This window comes from Gymnodraco acuticeps, unplaced genomic scaffold, assembly GCF_902827175.1.
Source record: "Gymnodraco acuticeps unplaced genomic scaffold, fGymAcu1.1, whole genome shotgun sequence".
In the NCBI taxonomy this organism is placed as follows: domain Eukaryota; kingdom Metazoa; phylum Chordata; class Actinopteri; order Perciformes; family Bathydraconidae; genus Gymnodraco; species Gymnodraco acuticeps.
In genome coordinates this window covers 120,957-144,231 of record NW_022989789.1, presented here as the reverse complement: position 1 = coordinate 144,231, position 23,275 = coordinate 120,957, and the positions used below count along the sequence as shown (strand labels likewise).

Here is a 23,275-nt window from a genome sequence, read left to right as displayed (position 1 = left end):
TTCAGACCCCGGCCACACGAGGACGAAAACGGCTAAACGCATAGGATTAACGCAAACGCAATCGCAAACAAGCTTCCGTCCACACGCAATAGTTATCCGGATAGTGTCTGCCCACACGAGACCGCTCCGTTTAGCTCCAACCGCTGGAGAAGCTGCAGTACATATGCAGGAGCCTGTACGTGGCGCTGTAACTTCCTCCACAAAAGCAGCAAAGAAGCATGGTTGTCATGGTTGCCCTTCTGTTTATTCTCCGCGGTGGGGGCCGAGGGAACCGGGCAGAGTTTTTCGCCAGTCAACGTGAATTAAAGTTTAAACCTTCCGACAAAATTATAAAAGTGCCGGTCAAAGGTCTTCTTAGTTATTGAGCTTTAAAACAAATGAATAACGACTCTATATAATATAATAATATAAATACACGGAGCCTCTCTTTTTCCACCCTCTCTTTGGACAGCGTCAGTGTCTGTCTCATGCAGCAGCTGATCCAGTAATGAGTGACCCGGCCGACAGTAAAAATAAACATATGTATAACTAGTTTAGGTAGTTTGAGAGGTGTCTCCGTCCTGTCAGATTAGACTTCTCTCGCGTTTATGTCCATATCGAGAGAAAGATAAATAATCTGAATTCAGTGTGCAGTTTACTTTGACGCGGGGGTGAGCAGCAGAGGTGGGGAGAGGCGGGGCTATTGCGCAATCATTATCAGAAAATGATCGCTGAAGCTGCAGTACATATCCACAAAAGCAGCGAGTAAGATCCCCCCCGGATGTGTAAGTCTGCTGTAGATGTTGCACAAAGAACTGTAGCATAGTCAGTAGCGTCCGGAGCACGATAGCAACTCTGCGATCCGCCATTGTTGTTGTTGTTGGTGGCGAAACACATCAGCAATGGCGCGGGGTAAGCGGAGGTGAGCAGAAGAGGTGGGGAGAGGCGGGGCTATTGCGCAATCATTATCAGAAAATGATCGCTGAAGCTGCAGTACATATCCACAAAAGCAGCGAGTAAGATCCCCCCCGGATGTGTAAGTCTGCTGTAGATGTTGCACAAAGAACTGTAGCATAGTCAGTAGCGTCCGGAGCACGATAGAAACTCTGCGATCCGCCATTGTTGTTGTTGTTGTTGTTGTTGTTGGTGGCGAAACACATCAGCAATGGCGCGGGGTACGCGGAGGTGAGCAGAAGAGGTGGGGAGAGGCAGGGCTATTGCTATTGCGCAATCACTATCAGAACATGTTCTATAGGGCGCACACACGGAGACGTTTGACCCCCCAGAGCGTTGCGTATGCCGTTCTATCCACCTTGGGACCCGTTGTCGTTTCCTCAGTCGTTTAGTGCCGTATTCGGTCGTCCTCGTGTGGCCGAATGGTCTATATGACACTAAACAGTAACGCAAACGGCCGTTTTCGTCCTCGTGTGGCCGGGGCATTAGACTAAAGGAACCAGCTGTTTGAAAAATGAGAGAAGTAGAAAGTACATGTATTTGAGTTCAACATGTGAGAAGCAGAAAGTACAGGTATTTGGGTTCAACATGTAAGAAGTAGAAAGTACAGGTATTTGTGTTCAACATGTAAGAAGTAGAAAGTACAGGTATTTGAGTTCAACATGTAAGAAGTAGAAAGTACAGGTATTTGTGTTCAACATGTAAGAAGTAGAAAGTACAGGTATTTGAGTTCAACATGTAAGAAGTAGAAAGTACAGGTATTTGAGTTCAACATGTAAGAAGTAGAAAGTACAGGTATTTGGGTTCAACATGTAAGAAGTAGAAAGTACAGGTATTTGGGTTCAACATGTAAGAAGTAGAAAGTACAGGTATTTGTGTTCAACATGTAAGAAGTAGAAAGTACAGGTATTTGTGTTCAACATGTAAGAAGTAGAAAGTACAGGTATTTGAGTTCAACATGTAAGAAGTAGAAAGTACAGGTATTTGGGTTCAACATGTAAGAAGTAGAAAGTACAGGTATTTGAGTTCAACATGTAAGAAGTAGAAAGTACAGGTATTTGTGTTCAACATGTGAGAAGTAGAAAGTACAGGTATTTGTGTTCAACATGTAAGAAGCAGAAAGTACAGGTATTTGGGTTCAACATGTAAGAAGTAGAAAGTACAGGTATTTGAGTTCAACATGTAAGAAGTAGAAAGTACAGGTATTTGTGTTCAAATGTAAGAAGTAGCAAGTACAGGTATTTGTGTTCAACATGTAAGAAGTAGAAAGTACAGGTATTTGTGTTCAACATGTAAGAAGTAAAGTACAAGTATTTGTGTTCAACATGTAAGAAGTAGAAAGTACAGGTATTTGGGTTCAACATGTAAGAAGTAAAGTACAAGTATTTGTGTTCAACATGTAAGAAGTAGAAAGTACAGGTATTTGAGTTCAACATGTAAGAAGTAGAAAGTACAGGTATTTGGGTTCAACATGTAAGAAGTAGAAAGTACAGGTATTTGGGTTCAACATGTAAGAAGTAAAGTACAAGTATTTGTGTTCAACATGTAAGAAGTAGAAAGTACAGGTAATTGAGTTCAAATGTAAGAAGTAGCAAGTACAGGTATTTGTGTTCAAATGTAAGAAGTAGCAAGTACAGGTATTTGTGTTCAAATGTAAGAAGTAGAAAGTACAGGTATTTGAGTTCAAATGTAAGAAGTAGCAAGTACAGGTATTTGTGTTCAAATGTAAGAAGTAGAAAGTACAGGTATTTGTGTTCAACATGTAAGAAGTAGAAAGTACAGGTATTTGTGTTCAAATGTAAGAAGTAGCAAGTACAGGTATTTGGGTTCAACATGTAAGAAGTAGAAAGTACAGGTATTTGTGTTCAAATGTAAGAAGTAGAAAGTACAGGTATTTGGGTTCAACATGTAAGAAGTAGAAAGTACAGGTATTTGTGTTCAACATGTAAGAAGTAAAGTACAAGTATTTGTGTTCAACATGTAAGAAGTAGAAAGTACAGGTATTTGAGTTCAACATGTAAGAAGTAGAAAGTACAGGTATTTGAGTTCAACATGTAAGAAGTAGAAAGTACAGGTATTTGTGTTCAACATGTAAGAAGTAGAAAGTACAGGTATTTGTGTTCAACATGTAAGAAGTAGAAAGTACAGGTATTTGTGTTCAACATGTAAGAAGTAGAAAGTACAGGTATTTGTGTTCAACATGTAAGAAGTAGAAAGTACAGGTATTTGGGTTCAACATGTGAGAAGTAGAAAGTACAGGTATTTGAGTTCAACATGTAAGAAGTAGAAAGTACAGGTATTTGTGTTCAACATGTAAGAAGTAGAAAGTACAGGTATTTGAGTTCAACATGTAAGAAGTAGAAAGTACAGGTATTTGAGTTCAACATGTAAGAAGTAGAAAGTACAGGTATTTGTGTTCAACATGTAAGAAGTAGAAAGTACAGGTATTTGAGTTCAACATGTGAGAAGTAGAAAGTACAGGTATTTGTGTTCAACATGTAAGAAGTAGAAAGTACAGGTATTTGGGTTCAACATGTGAGAAGTAGAAAGTACAGGTATTTGTGTTCAACATGTAAGAAGTAGAAAGTACAGGTATTTGTGTTCAACATGTAAGAAGTAGAAAGTACAGGTATTGTGTTCAACATGTAAGAAGTAGAAAGTACAGGTATTTGAGTTCAACATGTGAGAAGTAGAAAGTACAGGTATTTGTGTTCAACATGTAAGAAGTAGAAAGTACAGGTATTTGTGTTCAACATGTAAGAAGTAGAAAGTACAGGTATTTGGGTTCAACATGTGAGAAGTAGAAAGTACAGGTATTTGAGTTCAACATGTGAGAAGTAGAAAGTACAGGTATTTGGGTTCAACATGTAAGAAGTAGAAAGTACAGGTATTTGAGTTCAACATGTAAGAAGTAGAAAGTACAGGTATTTGAGTTCAACATGTAAGAAGTAGAAAGTACAGGTATTTGAGTTCAACATGTCAGAAGTAGAAAGTACAGGTATTTGTGTTCAACATGTAAGAAGTAGAAAGTACAGGTATTTGAGTTCAAACATGTAAGAAGTAGAAAGTACAGGTATTTGAGTTCAACATGTAAGAAGTAGAAAGTACAGGTATTTGTGTTCAACATGTAAGAAGTAGAAAGTACAGGTATTTGAGTTCAACATGTAAGAAGTAGAAAGTACAGGTATTTGAGTTCAACATGTAAGAAGTAGAAAGTACAGGTATTTGAGTTCAACATGTAAGAAGTAGAAAGTACAGGTATTTGTGTTCAACATGTAAGAAGTAGAAAGTACAGGTATTTGTGTTCAACATGTAAGAAGTAAAGTACAAGTATTTGTGTTCAACATGTAAGAAGTAGAAAGTACAGGTAATTGAGTTCAAATGTAAGAAGTAGCAAGTACAGGTATTTGTGTTCAAATGTAAGAAGTAGCAAGTACAGGTATTTGTGTTCAAATGTAAGAAGTAGAAAGTACAGGTATTTGAGTTCAAATGTAAGAAGTAGCAAGTACAGGTATTTGTGTTCAAATGTAAGAAGTAGAAAGTACAGGTATTTGTGTTCAACATGTAAGAAGTAGAAAGTACAGGTATTTGTGTTCAAATGTAAGAAGTAGCAAGTACAGGTATTTGTGTTCAAATGTAAGAAGTAGAAAGTACAGGTATTTGTGTTCAACATGTAAGAAGTAAAGTACAAGTATTTGTGTTCAACATGTAAGAAGTAGAAAGTACAGGTATTTGAGTTCAACATGTAAGAAGTAGAAAGTACAGGTATTTGTGTTCAACATGTAAGAAGTAGAAAGTACAGGTATTTGTGTTCAACATGTAAGAAGTAAAGTACAAGTATTTGTGTTCAACATGTAAGAAGTAGAAAGTACAGGTATTTGAGTTCAACATGTAAGAAGTAGAAAGTACAGGTATTTGAGTTCAACATGTAAGAAGTAGAAAGTACAGGTATTTGTGTTCAACATGTAAGAAGTAGAAAGTACAGGTGTTTGTGTTCAACATGTAAGAAGTAGAAAGTACAGGTATTTGGGTTCAACATGTGAGAAGTAGAAAGTACAGGTATTGTGTTCAACATGTAAGAAGTAGAAAGTACAGGTATTTGTGTTCAACATGTAAGAAGTAGAAAGTACAGGTATTTGTGTTCAACATGTAAGAAGTAGAAAGTACAGGTATTTGAGTTCAACATGTGAGAAGTAGAAAGTACAGGTATTTGTGTTCAACATGTAAGAAGTAGAAAGTACAGGTATTTGTGTTCAACATGTAAGAAGTAGAAAGTACAGGTATTTGTGTTCAACATGTAAGAAGTAGAAAGTACAGGTATTTGTGTTCAACATGTAAGAAGTAGAAAGTACAGGTATTTGAGTTCAACATGTGAGAAGTAGAAAGTACAGGTATTTGTGTTCAACATGTAAGAAGTAGAAAGTACAGGTATTTGTGTTCAACATGTAAGAAGTAGAAAGTACAGGTATTTGGGTTCAACATGTGAGAAGTAGAAAGTACAGGTATTTGAGTTCAACATGTGAGAAGTAGAAAGTACAGGTATTTGGGTTCAACATGTAAGAAGTAGAAAGTACAGGTATTTGAGTTCAACATGTAAGAAGTAGAAAGTACAGGTATTTGAGTTCAACATGTAAGAAGTAGAAAGTACAGGTATTTGAGTTCAACATGTAAGAAGTAGAAAGTACAGGTATTTGAGTTCAACATGTCAGAAGTAGAAAGTACAGGTATTTGTGTTCAACATGTAAGAAGTAGAAAGTACAGGTATTTGAGTTCAACATGTAAGAAGTAGAAAGTACAGGTATTTGAGTTCAACATGTAAGAAGTAGAAAGTACAGGTATTTGGGTTCAACATGTAAGAAGTAGAAAGTACAGGTATTTGTGTTCAACATGTAAGAAGTAGAAAGTACAGGTATTTGTGTTCAACATGTAAGAAGTAGAAAGTACAGGTATTTGAGTTCAACATGTAAGAAGTAGAAAGTACAGGTATTTGTGTTCAACATGTAAGAAGTAGAAAGTACAGGTATTTGAGTTCAACATGTAAGAAGTAGAAAGTACAGGTATTTGAGTTCAACATGTAAGAAGTAGAAAGTACAGGTATTTGAGTTCAACATGTGAGAAGTAGAAAGTACAGGTATTTGTGTTCAACATGTAAGAAGTAAAATACAAGTATTTGTGTTCAACATGTAAGAAGTAAGTGATGTGTGTCTGCTATGGGAAAACCAAAATGTTGCGTAAATCGAACTACAATGAAAACAGCAGGTAATCATGGCTGATACTTAGAGACTTGTTGGTCATTTCGCTCCGTAAGAATCCTTCCTGAGCAACCTAGATTTCGCCAGACGAATCAGAGGAAATCCGTGTGAAGATTGAATTATTGTTCCTCTCTTTTGTGTGGAGCTTTAAGTCGTTCTCACTTCTTAACCTCCCGTCTTCTGGAGCTATGGGAGGCAGATTACTGGATGTGAGCTTCAGTAATAATCAGCTAATGGCTGCGGTTATGTCGCCTCTGGGAGATCCTTTGGTGGAGAACTGACAAAACAAGATATACAATTGATCTGATGAGATGAAACTCAGCAGAAAGCAATCAAAGCAGAGAAGCTAAGAGAGGTTGTTTTTGAGGAACGGGAGGTATTGTCGTGTGTATAGGAGACCCTTTGGGTGTCTCGTAAAGCCTCTTTTCACCAGGATGTGATGTCACACGAGGTGCCGGAGCTGCCAGATGAGGAGGATCAATCTTCCTGACACTTTCATACCGCTCTGTTCCCACCTGGCTATCATTTCAGCAGATCGTAAATATGTGGAGGCCAGTGCAGTCCAAAGTGCTTCACATAGACATTTCACAGGAAATGTCTATCACACAGAATACAGATATAAGTCAAATACATCAAAACAAACTGCAAATATCATGGAGTAGACATATATAAAAAATACATTTAGATTAAATGATGAAATTGTACATTAAAGTAGATTTATTCAAGTACTGTACTTAAGTACAATCTTGAGGGTTTTTATTTGAGTATTTCAATTTCATACTTCTACTCCTCTACAGTTCAGAGGTACATGGTGTACTTTTACTCCACTACATGTATTTAATACCTTTAGTTATCAGCTACCCTGCAGAATACAAAGTCATTCAAACTAGCTGCACCTTCACCAGCTTTGAGAACACTTTCATGATCAATCATTATAAAACATATCATATATATTATTCTGAAATGGACCAATCTGCACAACGACTACTTTTACTGTCGCTACTTTCACTATATTTTGATGAGAATACTTTTCTACTTTGACTTGAGGAACATTTTTGAATGCAGTACTTTGACTGAAACAGAGTATTCCTACACTCTGGTACTTCTACTTTTACTCAAGTACAAGATCTGAGTACTTCTACTTTTACTCAAGAACAAGATCTGAGTACTTCTACTTTTACTCAAGAACAAGATCTGAGTACTTCTACTTTTACTCAAGTACAAGATCTGAGTACTTCTACTTTTACTCAAGAACAAGATCTGAGTACTTCTACTTTTACTTAAGATCTGAGTACTTCTACTTTTACTCAAGAACAAGATCTGAGTACTTCTACTTTTACTCAAGAACAAGATCTGAGTACTTCTACTTTTACTTAAGATCTGAGTACTTCTACTTTTACTCAAGAACAAGATCTGAGTACTTCTACTTTTACTTAAGATCTGAGTACTTCTCCCACCTCTGCTGAATCACGTCTCTATGGGAGTTAAACTGCAGTTTCCTCTCAACTACAGTATTTCTGTGATCTTGCATTGTGCCACCTCCTCCTCCTCTTCCTCCTCTCCATTGAATGTGAATGACTGTCTGCAGCCTTTTCCCTTGGAGCATCACAATCTGCTGCAGTAAACCAAAGCCTTCGTGCTTTTTGAATGAATGCCGAAGGACCTCAGATCACCTCAACCTTTGTGAACGATGACACGCCGTGTGTTCAGTGTCAAATCCACATTAAAGCAATAATAAGGTACTGTTTCTCAGTGTAAACGATGTATTTGGTGAATTTAAAGCTCATTAGTATAGAGATTTATCTAAGTGTGAGTAATGGTCCTAATTCATATCCTGTAGTTTACATGTATTGCGATTTAGCTCACTAAGAGTGCAATTCACTAATCGACCTACGCCTACATTTGTTCTTATGAATGGTCAGTGTGTTTTAAGCTCTTCATCATTGGCATAAAAACATGTTTCTTCAACCAGTCAACTTTCTGACATGTTTCCAGAAGCATCCTCAGCTATTGTTCGCGCCAAATGTTAGAAGAAATATGATAAAGTAACGTTAGCGTGGCCTGAGCTGAACCCATTGAAATGCAGCTCATCATTTGTGACTCACAGGAAGCCGTGACTCAGAGAGGACGCTGTGGTTTCAGCCTCAGGTGGTCCTCCTCTGTGCAACCCTTAAAAATCAACTTTTCAAATGACCAGGCGTAAATCACCCACCCTGACGCTCAAGGTGGAGGACGAGCGCGTTGTTCTTCTTTCTAAGCACCAAGCAGTGAGAGGCAGAAACTGGAACACACGGGCCGTTTCTCGATGTCGAGTAAAGCTGCTCCAGAGCCACTATTTCAAGCATACTACGTCATCGAGTGGCGCCGTTTAAATGCCCAGCGTACATGTGCTACCAAGCAAGCCTCCTCGACATTGAGAAACGTCCACTGTGACCTGAAAGCACCTAGCTGTGATGTCAGGACAGTAAAAAGAGACAAGCCTTTCCAAGCCACGAGCAAAAGCTGTCATGTCTGTTCTTCATCCCCTTCCGCTGAATCATCCCTCGATACATCATTCAACTCGTCTAGACCTTATCAAAGTTTGGAGACATGTAGAACACAGACACTCTTTCTCCCTGAAAACACTTCAGTCTGAATAGTTGTATCATCCCTGCAGATATTTGCCCTCCACTGGGAATCCCCATGCTTTGCTTCTTTCAGCCAAAGGTCCTAATATGTCCCGTATGCTGCATTCCTCCTGTGAGGCTCACTGTGTGCTGAGAGATCTGCTGTGACACTCCTCGCAAATAATCTCACAAATTCACGGTCAAACACCTGAACCCTGACCTTGCGAACTCTTAAAGAAGCCCTGTTGTGCTTGTCTCCATTTCCTGTAGTGTGTTATATCGGTTTGTTGTGCATGTAAATGGTCTGAAAAGGCTCAAATCCACTACAGACGCCACCTTGTTTCCCTTTTTGCTTCCAAACCTCATTAAGTCATTAAAATATCGGGATCCTTGGGTCGTTACAGCATGCATTTCAAAGTTGTCAGCGTGCTTCAGCGGTATTCCTGTCTGAGAACAAGAATATCTCCAAACCACAATTGCCTCTGCAGCATTTAACCCCCCGGTGTATCTGCTATTTGGCGAAGTCTATAAGGATTCAATTATACACCAGATAAAGTGAGGCTTTGTTTCTGGGGAGCTGAGTCATCTCCAAAGCAATACTCCAAAGACACATCTATTTTTACTTTCATTGAGAGCCATTTGTTAGCTGGAAATATCCCACAGCATGTGTCTTTCAGTGCAATCTGACATGACTCTACTGCCCCCACCTGGTAGCAGGAGGAACTGCATCTCTTCTTGTCAGTCCAGTTTTAAGAGTTGATTCTGTGCTAATGAAATCTGCTTTGTTTCAGTGCTCCGGGGGTTGTGTCAAATCCCTCCTCCCATTATTCTCTTTTAAAAAGCTCTTCCTGAAAAGCCTGGGTATCGTCTGTGACACCGCTGCCATCCTCGCCTTTTTATTCCCTCGTCTTTCACTTGACCCTTTCCACTTTCATCACTGAGAGTCTGTCACTATGGCAACAGTGTCTGGCTGGTGTGGAGGCAGACAGACATCCCCTCTGAATCCTCTTATCACCACCAGGGGAGGATGAACAGGGACGAACAAATGAAGTACAGACTGTCTTGAGTTGCTAATTAATCTAAAATAAGAGTAGCGGAAAGATGAATCCTATTTCTTGTATGGAGAAGTAGAAAATACAATACAGCTTTATTTATAAAGTACAGTCAAACAAAACATACAACAAATCACACGGCTCAGCTCACACACCATAAATAAGTACAAGTCAAAACCATAGACAATTTAAAAGCAATAATCTACAAGATGTCAATACGCCAAGGAGGAGAAGAGGTGGGTCTTCAGAAGGGATTTAAACATCTCTAAAAAGTAAAGACAATATACTACGGTAGCATAAACTCAGGTAATATTTCAAATAACTTGTGTCCTTTTTTTAATGTTTGAATGCTTGTCTTTCACAGAGATGTTAAGGCTGGAAACATTCTCCTCGGAGACGACGGTTCAGTGCAGATTGCAGGTATTTACCCGCCAACACCAACCTAGATTTAAAATGTCTTTTTGTTTGTTTGCAGCCCCTATTAAACTGCCAAGTGCCAATGGTGTATTTATGCATAGGAAGCCTTGTCCGTGGAGGAAAAGCGAACCCTTATTGACTTCCTGCTTCAGGTCCTTTCACTGTGCTTTTTTCTAATGAATACTCTCTGTTTCCCTGCTTCAGATTTTGGCGTCAGTGCCTTTCTAGCAACAGGTGGTGACATGACTAGGAATAAAGTGCGCAAGACGTTTGTGGGAACGCCGTGCTGGATGGCCCCCGAGGTCATGGAGCAGGTTGGTGCCAAGTTACAATTATTGACAACAGAAAACTCACAACTTTTATCAAAAAAAATCTATTTAAATTGGTCAAAAAGCTGCTGTTTTTCTTCAATGTCTTTACTGACACTATTGTCAAAATTGAAGGCCTATAGTTTATCATCTCTCGTTTGTAAGCCTATTATAAAGGACAGTATTTTGTACTTTAAATCCGATGTTGTCTACTTTTTTTGTCCCTCATTTCAATATGAGATAAAGATTATATGTTTCTTTTTCCACAGGTGAGGGGTTACGACTTCAAAGCAGATATCTGGAGTTTTGGGATCACAGCCATCGAGCTTGCCACGGGGGCCGCACCTTATCACAAATACCCTCCGATGAAGGTGAGGACACTGTGGAGCTTTCCTACTTAATGAGTTAATGACACAGAACAAATGCCAATCTTTGACTTCCTGTAAGCGCAGGCTCACGAGATTACCAAAGGTCGGGTGACATTTGAGTAATGCTGTGTCTCCAGGTCTTGATGCTGACGCTGCAGAACGACCCCCCCGCTCTGGAGACCGGCGTCACGGACAAAGAGATGGTGAAGAAATACGGCAAATCCTTCAGGAAGATGATCTCCATGTGTCTACAGAAGGACCCGGAGAAAAGGTGTGGATGGTCTTTAAGACACCTCTCAAAGTCTACTTTATTGTCAATCTTTCAGTTTGTGTGTACAGACAGAGAGATCGAAATACCGTTTCCCACAATCCCAAATACAATAACAAGGATATATAAAAAAGATGTACAATCAAAAGACACATTTAGACATAAATAAAGCACAACAATCAATATATACAAAATAACAGTCACTAAAATAACTCACTAAAAATGACTTGTTTGTTCTCTTTCTGCTGTTTTCCAGGCCGACTTCCATAGAGCTGTTGAAGCATAAATTCTTTCAGAAAGCAAAGGTAGGTTCTTCTTTAGCCCGCTGCGGACCAGAGAGTCAGCGTTTTAATCCTGCTGATAAAATAGCATGTGAAGAGTTTCAAATGAAGCTGCTATTTGTAGGTTGTTTATGAATCCTAATGCATCACAAGATGAACATTAACCAACTACTCTCCCTGAGGTGTTTGCTGTTGGTTCAAGTGTTTCTAACAAAAGCAGTGAAACTCCAGCTCTGGCTGCACACCACCCTAAAAACTGGGACAACTAGAGTGCCGACTCAGCATGTCTCACTGCACAAACACAATCTGATTGGTTTGCCTTTCTCTGGACCTGCAGTACACTGTGTGGCCAGCAGAGGGCAGGCGTTGTGGTTCTTTTCATGGATGTATAATAAGAAGGTTATTTTAGATAAAGTACACATTTATATTAATGAGCAAACCTGTAGATGGGATTAAAATGGCTGTCGAGCAATCGGTGATTATTGATTTGCTCAGATTCAACGTTTTTATTGTCACATGCAGGAGTTAAAGGTGCGGTAGGTAAGTTTGAGAAACCGGCTCGAGATACACTTGTTGTTATATTCCATGGAATGCTCTTAACATCCCGATAGCAATGAATATCTGAAATGCTTTGACAAAAAATCCATAACAAAAAGTCATCTGTGGAAGCCGTGGCGCTGTAAAAAGCACGACCAATGATCTGAGCCGGCCCGGCTAAAGTAACTGGATGGCCTACCTGCCTGTCAGCCTTCCATCTGGGCACAAACTGATCTCGTGCCCTCATTGGTCATGTGCGCGTTCGTGTGTGTTGGAGGAGGGGCTCTGTGAGGAAGTGGAAGATTTGTTCCGGCTGTGTATTTTCAAATTCTAGCGCACTCGAGCCGGTTTCTCCAAAATTACCTACCCCACCTTTAAGTAGACTATAAGCATGCATGATAGATAAAGCTAAAACAAAATGTAAATTTAAATACTGTACAGAAGTTGGTCCAAATCTGCGTATACTGTATGTCACTGTTGGTAACACAAACAAAAGTTGATTTGACCGTGAATGTTGGGATTAAAGTGAGCTTTTCATCCAACCAGGGTTGCATACAATAAGCAGGAATTGATATACAGCATTACCAGAAGTAATTAGGTTTTCAGATGAGATTTGAAACTAAAAAGACCTGACCCTCAGTGTGTCTTGCACCTTGAGCGCTGGGCATAAAGGGGGCTTTTTTTGATGACCTGACTAACATGAGGTCACTGTTGGTGGAGCCCTATTCTGCAAGGCTTCAAAAGTAATTATTGGATTAAATTCACAACTTGACATGAAGTCAGTGTGGCTAAGAGTGTTAGTAAAGCACATTATAGGTCACAGTTTAAATGACTGAATCATTAATCAGATTATTTCCTTTCCTCCTAACAGACCCATGAAATATCTCCACGACAGTTGCTGCAGAGAGCGCCCACAATAACAGAGAGGTCGAAAAGGGTAAGACGTGAGCGGTTTGAATCTACTCTCTGTGCTTTTATTAAAGGTCACCTATTATGCAAAACCACCCCTTCTTCATGTCTCTTCTACATCAACATGTGTCCCCTCTTCTTCATGTCTCTTCTACATCAACTTCTACATCAACATGTGTCCCCTCTTCTTCATGTCTCTTTTATATCAACATGTGTCCCTCTTCTCCATGTCTCTTCTACATCAACATGTGTCCCCTCTTCTTCGTGTCTCTTCTACATCAACATGTGTCCCCTCTTCTTCATGTCTCTTCTACATCAACATGTGTCCCCTCTTCTTCATGTCTCTTCTACATCAACATGTGTCCCCTCTCTTTATGTCTCTTCTACATCAACATGTGTCCCCTCTTCTTCATGTCTCTCCTACATCAACATGTGTCCCCTCTTCTTCATGTCTCTTCTACATCAACATGTGTCCCCTCTACTTCATCTCTCTTCTACATCAACATGTGTCCCCTCTTCTTCATGTCTCTTCTACATCAACATGTGTCCCCTCTTCTTCATGTCTCTTCTTCATCAACATGTGTCCCCTCTGTGGAAAGAGACTCTGAAAGTTTCAGGAACAAAGATTCTCTCTCTTTTTGATCCATTTCTATAAAAACTGAAAATGAGCTGATCAGATTTTGGCCACTTTATGATGTCATAACGATGTTTTGTCTTGTCTAACCATTAGCCAATCAGCAACCAAGGTAACCCCCCCCCCTTATCACCTGAATCTCCTCCTAGAGCACCATTGAGTTCTTTTTAACCAAATCTCTCAGAGGGGCGTGGGGAGGGGCTCCTTATTTTCATCTAAAGTAACAGACAGAGAATCAGCACGGTGGAAACAGGGCTGAAACAGAGGGGATTATGGGTAATGCTGCAATGATCTGTTTGGTGTTTCAGCCAATCAGAGACATGTTGTGTCCTCAGGTACGCAGAGTTCCAGGTTCAAGCGGTCGGCTTCATAAAACGGAGGATGGAGAGTGGGAGTGGAGCGACGACGAGCTGGACGAAGAGAGTGAAGAGGGCCAAGCAGCCATCGCTGCCTTAAGGGTGAGAGACACAGCAACCCTCAGACAGGAAGTTATTAAGCCCTCCGACAGGAAGTTCATTCAAGATTCAAGGCAAAAAATCTGAGGTCACAGGCTCCTCCAACAGTGCAAGTAAATACAAATAGAATAGAAGTAGTGCGAGGAGAGTCTATATACAAGTCTTATTGTATAAGACGGGTGTATCTGTGTGTTTTCTTCTTGTATGTTCCTGCCTGTGTACATGACATAAGCTGCTGCTCATAACCAATTGCCCCTTGCGGGATTAATAAAGTTGTTGATTGATTGATTATTATAATTATTATTAATAATATATATATAGTCGAAGAGATTCAGAACAATGGTTGCGTCAGTTCCTGTTTCTGTCTGTTGTGTCCCGAAGCTTCGCCCTGTATTTTCAACCTCTATACGATGTTTAAAGTGTCATTCCCATGTCTGTGCAGTAGCATGTGTGTCCTTTGTCTCTCTACTGAGTGTGTGTGTGTGTGTTTGTGTTTGTGTTCTGTCTGACGGCCAAGGAGAAGCAGGTGAAGCCTGTTAGTGCCACCAGGCGACAAGTGCGCTTCACCCTCCCTCTGGAGCTGCCCACACACAGGGTTGTTCACTCGCACCACGATACAGATGGCATTCCCCTAACAAGGAAGCACTCTCAAGCACGTTAGCTTTAGCGGGCGGGAAACACTTGATAAGGAGGTTGTTGTTAGAGATTCAAAGGCTTTATTGTCATATGCAGAGGACAGTGTAGATATGGAAATAGAAGTATTAATTCCAGGGCTCCTCCAACAATGCAACATATTATATATAGGACTTAAAACACATTTAAAAAACAGTAGTGATAGTAATATTGCAAGACGAAACCGAGTAGGATAAAATAGTGCAAGATTATGATTATAAGTCCACATAACTACATTCATACATTTGTTAGATACCTCTTTTTTAAAAGCTTAAACGCTACTTTGAGTGTGAATCAACATGTGTTTAAAGACGTGAGAGTACCTTTCCTGGAAGCCATCTGTATTTCCATCCCTCTTTCTAAATCACTTGTAATTAATACTGACCCGATCACAAGGCAAATGACTTATCAACCCTGTTTTAATTACAGCACTAATTACCATCAAGGGATTCAAATTTGACCAAATCTCTTCTGCTTGATGCTTTTCTGGCAAAAATGTGCTCTTTTGGTTTTGCTTCTGATGCTACTTGTTGGCGACTGAACTTCCTTCTCTTACACCGGCTTTATTAGTAATATATATTCATACAATAACATCCTGAACATGCAGTCACTTTTTAAATCGGAGCGCCGATTCACCGCCTCTCAGGTTGTCTTTATTTAGGTCTGCAAGGCTACGTTTCTAGTTGGTTTCAAATCTTTATTTTAGTTAAAAATGAACACTTTAGCCGCTTTCACACCAAGTACTTTGCCGCACTTAGTTCCCAGCACTTAGTTCCCTGCACTTAGTTCCCTGCACTTAGTTCCCTGCACTTAGTTCCCAGCACTTAGTTCCCTGCACTTAGTTCCCTGCACTTAGTTCCCTGCACTTAGTTCCCAGCACTTAGTTCCCTGCACTTAGTTCCCTGCACTTAATGCCCCGGCCACACGAGGACGAAAACGGTCGTTTGCGTTACTGTTTAGTGTCATATAGACCGTTTGGCCACACGAGGACGACCGAATACGGCACTAAACGACTGCGTAAACGATAACGGGTCCCAAGGTGGATAGAATGGCATACGCAACGCTCTGGGGGGTCCAACGGCTCCGTGTGTACGCCCTATACGATCATTTTCTGATAATGATGAGGCAATAGCCCCGCCTCTCCCCACCTCTGCTGCTCACCCCCGCGTCAAAGTAAACTGCACACTGAATTCAGATTATTTATCTTTCTCTCGATATGGACATAAACGCGAGTGAAGTCTAATCTGACAGGACGGATGACAAGCAGCTCTGCTCACCTGCAGCTCCTCCCGCTGTTGATGCGGCGGTGAACGGAGTAAAACACACACTTCAAGTCCGATCATCACCCTTAGCTATTTTAATTACCTCTCAAACTACCTAAACTAGTTATAAATATGTTTATTTTTACTGTCGGCCGGGTCACTCATTACTGGATCAGCTGCTGCATGAGACAGACACTGGCGCTGTCCGAAGAGAGGGAGGAAAAAGAGAGGCTCCGTGTATTTTATTATTATAATATATAGAGTCGTTATTCATTTGTTTTAAAGCTCAATAAATAACAAAGAAGACCTTTGACCGGCACTTTTATAATTTTGTCGGAAGATTTAAACTTTAATTCACGTTGACTGGCGAAAAACTCTGCCCGGTTCCCTCGGCCCCCACCGCGGAGAATAAACAGAAGGGCAACCATGACAACTATGCTTCTTCGCTGCTTTTGTGGAGGATGTTACAGCGCCACGTACAGGCTCCTGCATATGTACTGCAGCTTCTCCAGCGGTTGGAGCTAAACGGAGCGGTCTCGTGTGGGCAGACACTATCCGGATGACTATTGCGTGTGGACGGAAGCTTGTTTGCGTTTGCGTTAATCCTATGCGTTTAGCTGTTTTCGTCCTCGTGTGGCCGGGGCATTAGTTCCCAGCACTTAGTTCCCCGCACTTAGTTCCCCGCACTTAGTTCCCCGCACTTAGTTCCCAGCACTTAGTGCCCAGCACTTAGTTCCCAGCACTTAGTTCCCAGCACTTGGTGCCCCCATGGAACTAAAGAGCAGATCGCGTTCACACCGGAATAAGTTCCCTGAGGGAAGATTACGCAAATTAACCCGCTGACGTCACTTCTTCTTCTTCTGCTTTGGGTTTACTGGCAGGCCGCAAACCCACTTCACGGCGTATACTGCCACCCGGAGTCCCCGGCCGGAAGTCCACGGAGTTTCTGGCGATTTACTCGGAAGGCTTCAGTAGAAGCTTTCCGAGTAAATCGCCAGAACGCCGACACCTCCTCATCTCCACCGCTCCCATGTTTTTTTTTTGTGTTGCCATAAGTTAATAAGCCATAAGCGTCTTTGGGTTCAAGAAAAGCGCTATAGAAATAAAATATATTATTATTATTATAAGTTATTCTCTCTCCGTTGGTGCGCAATGCTAATGCTAACAATGCTAATGCCAGCAAATAAAATGGCGGCTTCACAAAACTTTTCCGAGTTATACGGGGCGTGGTTTGCAATCCGCCCAGCCAATCAGAAATTGGAACTTTTTTCTCCCCAGGAAAGTACCACCTCTCTAGCAGGCACTACAAATGGGTGAAACGGTTCTCATGAACTAAGTTCTCTTTTTGGTGTGAACGCAAAATCCCAGGAGCTATCGGAACTAAACGGGAAAAGTACTCCGGTGTGAAAGCGCCTTTTGACCCTCTGTATCTTGATTTTTTTTGTTCACTTATGCTGTTTCTCTGCTTTTCAAACTCAAACTAAAAACAGAATTGCTATAGAATATATATTTCACTCATTTACAGCTCAGATTAGAATTAGCATCATGATATAATTAGATAGGAATCAGTGTTTTTTGGCTTATTATTGATGTAAATATGGACATACAGATACAGTTGTGGTCAAAAGTTTACATACACTTGTAAAGAAGGGAAATGTTACCTAGTGGCGGATTTAGGATTGTAGGAGATCCGGGGTTTAGCCACAATTTTGAAGTTGTTGAGCGGGGGGCTTGAACTGTGGACTCGCCGGAGCCTCGCAGCGGGGGTAGTACGCAGACTACTGTCCCACAGCTGCTGCCTCTCTGTTGGACTCCGGTACTGCACATTACTCACGAGACGTTTCTCAGTGAAACATTCGAGGCTTTTCAGTAAAGATCCGGGGCTTGAGCCCAAGTAGCCCCCCCCTAGCGCCGCCACTGATGTTACCAACTGTTATCATTGCTGTATGGATATTTTTGACCCAGCAGATTTTTATCACATTTTCAGAAGACCCATTATAAATGTATAAAAGAACCAAACTTCATGATTTTTGTTTTGTGGCAAAGTAGTATGTGCTCTAATCACAGAAAAATAAGAGTTGTAGAAGTTATTGAAAAGTCAAGACAGTCATGAAATACATGTTCTTTACAACTTTTGACCACAACTGTAGGGGTTGCTGCCCTGTTAGACAATGCATAGCTATATCAAACTTCTGTCATTAACACAACATATTAGCACCAAGTAGTGAAGCGAATCTTCCCACAGTTTAGATATCAGTGCATTCACCTTAAAGGATGACCGATAAATGAGGACAGTAGATGCGTTTTAATCCGTCCACCTCTCTGCTTCCTGTGTGTTCTTTGCATCGTGTGTGTGTGTGTGTTGTTGCTTTGCTCTCCAGCGTCACACTGATATCCCTCTCTGAGTGTTGTATTCTTCTCTCTGTCTTTAACAGTCTCCCAGAGTGAAGGAGGGCTCGCAGAACTCGGAGGTGAGTTTTTAAAAGTTATTTCTTTACAGCAGCAGCAGCGTGGTTTCTACACAGCTCAATTACTTTATTCTTAGTTATCTGTCTTTCATGTGTCATTCATATCATGTCAGTAGTACAGGTTAAGTATATATATTCTTATGTATATCTTATAACTTGCTTTATATTTTTGGTTATTGTTAATTTGTAAATTCAACATGTATATTTTCTACTTTCTCGTTTATTTCTAGTCTTTTTTCATTTGTATTGCCAATGCCATGTCTTTTTATGCTGCTGCAACACAAAAATGTCCCAAATTGGGATCAATACTATCTTATCTCTTATCTTAAGTGAAGCAGCGATTGAAGTGTAACTCACATTCTGTAGAAGGTGCATCTTGCTGAAAGAAAGGCAGGTTTTCCTATAAATTAAATCATTGTTGATCCTAAACATCTTGGTTTCTTTTTTGGAATATATTTTGTAAAACAATTTTTTTAAGACATAGTAACTGTACATCTTAAGTTTGTCCGAAATGCCTTAAAATAAAAACAGTAAAAAGTACGAACATTAGGGAGTGATCAGGACTTCAGTCAAATCTGGCCTATGAGGTTTTACGAAATCAGTCCACTTTCTCCATCTGTCAATCACTAATAGTCCCAGTTTGTGATTGACAGATGGGTTTCTTCTTTTCTAAGGCAAAAAAACTTCTTATTGATATCCATTTTCGCTTTAATGTATTTCTCCAGCAGTCCTTCCAGACTCCAGAGCCTTTAAGCAGTCTGCCCCCCCTGCTGACCCCAGGTCAGGCAGATCTACCTCAGGCTGCTCCACTGCAGCCCCCCACCCAGGCTACGTCTCCCACCACTGCTTCTCTCTCACAGGTGAGCCCCCCCCCCCGACACTCCTGTGGGAGGGTTTATTATGTTTCATCCTGCTCTAAAGTCTGTATCTGTGTGTGTTGACAGGTGCCAGCCGCCTCAGGAGGCCTCAACTCTCCCATTAGTTTGGTATTAAGGTTAAGGTGAGTTTTCCTATTGGTGCATACAATAAGAGGATAGGGGCCAACCTTTTTTGGGAATTGACCTTTTTTCCCTGGGAATTCTGACTTTACTAAGAATTCAGATTTTTCTTTTAAGGAAATCTGACTTTTTGTTCTGGGAATTCTGACTTTACTAAGAATTCAGATTTTTCTTCTCAGAACTAAAGTACTTTTGATGAGGCCCGAATCCTTTTCTGTAAATATGTCTCTAACAGGTTTTTATCAACCAATAGATGATCTGCTTAGCTCCTCTAATCTGTCATCTCTTTCATCTCCTCAGGAATTCAAAGAAGGAGCTAAATGACATTCGCTTTGAGTTCATGCCAGGCAGAGGTGAGTGGAGTTTCTGTCTTCATGATATGAAATCCCAACCTGTGTCACAGAGTAGTTAAAGAATGTCTTTAGGGTCCCACTTCTTGGTTGCGGACGCCTCATTTTGGATAATAATCAGTGAGCTGAACGAAAAATAAAAAAGTGTACAAAGGCCTTGAAAATCAATATTTATCAGCCCTGAGAACAAAACGCTGATACACAGCTGTTAGTGTCTAAAGAATTGAATTGTATTCAACCTTAAGAGAAGAAAGCTATTTTAACAATCAGGAACCAGAGGAAGTGTTTAAACCACATATTATATCCTGATTCTCATCCTCCCAGACACAGCAGACGGTGTTTCCCAGGAGCTGGTGTCCGCCGGCCTGGTGGACGGGAGGGACTTAGTAATAGGTCACTGATTTTTTTTATTAAATACCACAGCAACATTTTCCCAACCTCACATTGTCTCATATTTCTGTTTGTCTTCTTTCCAGTTGCTGCCAATTTGCAGAAAATAGTTGACCAACCTCAAGCCAATAAAAATGTCACTTTCAAACTGGTGAGTGCGGCACCTTCATCTCAAAGTGTTGTTCAAACATAGCAAACATATCGATTAAAGGAATGGTAGAACTGTGAAAACCCGCAGAAGCACAGCCACATTATTGAAAGGAAGTAATGGATCAACTTAAAGTGGAAAATTAATGTTTAGAGAAATATGGCAGACGTTTCTGAATGAAATACACTCTAAAATAATCTTGTATCTGTTAACATATTACAATTTAATAGATAAGTAATGTCCCTGTTTTCCCCCATACTGTATGTGGAATTTGTGTTAACTCAATATAAGTAGGATTACATCAAACTGAATATCTTAAGAAGTGCAGTTTTGATTTTATCTTCATCATTACCAGGATACCCGTTAGCATTAGCATGTGCATTTGGTGTTGTTACACTCCACAACATCAACAAACAAACACATTTTTAGCATCTAGCGACTTCCTCCTTCTCTTCAGTCGATTTCTCCCGTTTTCTCTCCACAGGCGTCTGGAACCGAGGGATCTGAACTCCCGGACGATGTCAAACTGATGGGCTTCGCTCAGCTCAGCATCAGCTAAACTGTCGAACTACCTGGGACCGTGACTTGCCTAGAAAATGTGAAAATAAAAAATAAAATAGTTATAAATGCATTTTTTTTCCTTCTATGGCTGTATAAAGAAACCACTACTGCCAAAGAAAACAGAAGCGTTTGGTCGCCCGTAGGAAACATTCAACGCTGCCTCGATAACGTGGTCAGCTGACGTATCGCTGACAAAAGTTTACATGTAGAAGGATGCAAGTATCTACACCTCATCCGTTTATATTTCTCTAATATGTGATGCATTTGCACAATCTGAATAACGCCCTGATAAGTGTAACAATGCCTTATATTCATCAGAACTACTGAATGCACGTTTTAAGGGGGGGGTCCCCAGTTACCATGTGGAGCAATATGTTGTCGCAAAATGTGGTTTCAGCTGTCTAACTTTTTACGCCATTTTGATTAAGCCAACTAAATACAAGGACAACTCAACAAATGTGATATTAAATATTATTTTCAGCACTTCCAAAAGTTATATTTAAAGGATAAGGCTAATTTTGTGGTCTGTAGTGATCTCGAATGTTCATAATTTCTTTTTAAAATTGATTTCCTGACATATCTGGGTATTGTAGTCGTCATCAAAAGCTACTCAAACACAATTTAGGGACTATTTTCAGCTGCGGATGTACACACATGTGGTGCTCTACTTGAGTATTTAGACAAATTGACAGGATGATCTCACCCAGGGAAAAATGTAGCACAATTTGGTCAACGATAAGTACAAAATATAGTGAATTTTGCCCGTTTTTGTCGCTATCAAGCATTAATACAACAAGCATTAAGAAGTATCAGTCTTCTCTTGACAACTTAATTAGATTGTCCAGTTCTTTAAATGAATAGAAACTTCAAATATACCAAAACGTATATGAATAGGGAAAAGTAGATCACATTGACTTCTTCTGTCTTCTTCCAATGTTGCCTCCACTCCTTTACCACAGGTTTGATGTCTTTTTGTATATTAGCTGATATATTGAAATAAGTGAAAAAGTTCTATGACAGCTGGAACCACCAGCGTTTGAGTGTCTGTCTGGAAATGGCTTCTCAAATTCGTTCAAAAAGGTGCATTTTAGTTCATGTGAATGAAACATACTTGATTTAACCTAGTCTGTACATAATGACATTGGGCTTTGTTTGTTTTTATACTGGGTGTTTCACGCTGGGCCTTTCTTTCTGTCCTCTGACACGAGTGTGGGTTGTAGCGCTGCGTTTAGGAAGAAGACTGCACTGCAGATCTGGCTTTGAGTTCATTTTGTCCCCGGCTCCTTTTTTCCTTTCTAAATCACTTTCTGCCTTTTCGGGAAGTTAGAATATATTTGACAGTTGAGCCACAGCTGTGTTGATGCACTGGTCATCTTGAATTCCCCAAATGATTTGACTGAGAACCAGCAAAAATGTTAAAAACAAACCTTCTTGTTTATCATTTTAAATGAGGTTTCGTTCATCGTACTCTGAGAACTGAGGTTAGTAACATAAAGTTTTGATTGCTATGAGTTTGGGATATGTTATCTGTTATCCGTATAGTTACGTCCTCACAACCTTCACTCTGGATGTTTTTGTGCATTACTGAAATGGGTTAATAATCAATGTGCATCTGGCAGTTGATGGCACTTCTGTAATGTCTCAGTCTGACATGTAAGCAAGGCTTTATTTGTTGATGTGGAAGTGTAATACCCTCCAGGTGCCATATTGAATGCAAATTGATTTTTTTTCTTGCTAAGAAATGTCATGAGGAAATCTTGGACCCTGAAAATGTTACCTTTTACATAGCATTATATAAATACGATCACGTGTATTATTTTTTGGACATAACGTTGAGGTTTTGATTCAGATTGTCAGTATCTTAGAACTGTAGTTCCTGTTACACGTGAAGATACCTGAGGTAAAGTTTTCACCTCAAGTGTGTGTGTGTGTGTGTGTGTGTGTGTGTGTGTGTGTGTGTGTGTGTGTGGAGATCCATTGGCTTTGTTCTGCCCGCTCACATGTAGTCTAACCTGCTGTAGCTGAACAGAAGAAGGGCCGTTCCTCAAGGCTGTAAAATATTTCTGATTTCCGCCTGTCCTGTTTAGTTTTTTTCATTCTTTCTCATTTGCTCTTCTGTTGATCGTTTGGGAGTTCAAAGCATGTTTCCCTGGATTATTTTTAATCAATAAAGAATGAGCATCAGCCGGATCCTGGCATATTCTGATTTTATTTATCACATGACATTTGTACTAAGCTTTTCCTATAAATGTAAAAAATAAAAGGAATAATAGAGAGAAGCAACAACACTGATCTGACTCCAGAACAACATGAGGTAAGTTGCTATTCTGACTAAGCTTTTTGGTGGTTTTCACTTTCCTGGTGTTTTATCACAACAGAGCCGGCCAGCTAACCAATCAGAGCAGC

The 23,275-nt window shown here is 40.1% G+C and overlaps 1 protein-coding gene across 1 annotated transcript in view; it reads left to right on the top strand.

The window, feature by feature from the left end:
* Nucleotides 1-23,059, top strand: part of LOC117549852 (serine/threonine-protein kinase OSR1-like) — a 60,112-nt gene extending 37,053 nt beyond the window's left edge. Inside the window, exons 5-18 of the mRNA XM_034221952.1 lie at nucleotides 10,208-10,263; nucleotides 10,465-10,574; nucleotides 10,838-10,939; nucleotides 11,074-11,207; nucleotides 11,461-11,509; nucleotides 12,894-12,959; nucleotides 13,901-14,023; nucleotides 18,390-18,425; nucleotides 19,151-19,282; nucleotides 19,367-19,422; nucleotides 19,721-19,773; nucleotides 20,095-20,163; nucleotides 20,247-20,311; nucleotides 20,793-23,059. Coding sequence (XP_034077843.1) covers nucleotides 10,208-10,263; nucleotides 10,465-10,574; nucleotides 10,838-10,939; nucleotides 11,074-11,207; nucleotides 11,461-11,509; nucleotides 12,894-12,959; nucleotides 13,901-14,023; nucleotides 18,390-18,425; nucleotides 19,151-19,282; nucleotides 19,367-19,422; nucleotides 19,721-19,773; nucleotides 20,095-20,163; nucleotides 20,247-20,311; nucleotides 20,793-20,867 — 1,126 coding nt within the window. The 3' untranslated portion in view covers nucleotides 20,868-23,059. The remainder of the gene's footprint in view (nucleotides 1-10,207; nucleotides 10,264-10,464; nucleotides 10,575-10,837; nucleotides 10,940-11,073; nucleotides 11,208-11,460; nucleotides 11,510-12,893; nucleotides 12,960-13,900; nucleotides 14,024-18,389; nucleotides 18,426-19,150; nucleotides 19,283-19,366; nucleotides 19,423-19,720; nucleotides 19,774-20,094; nucleotides 20,164-20,246; nucleotides 20,312-20,792) is intronic.
* Nucleotides 23,060-23,275: the final 216 nt, after the last annotated feature.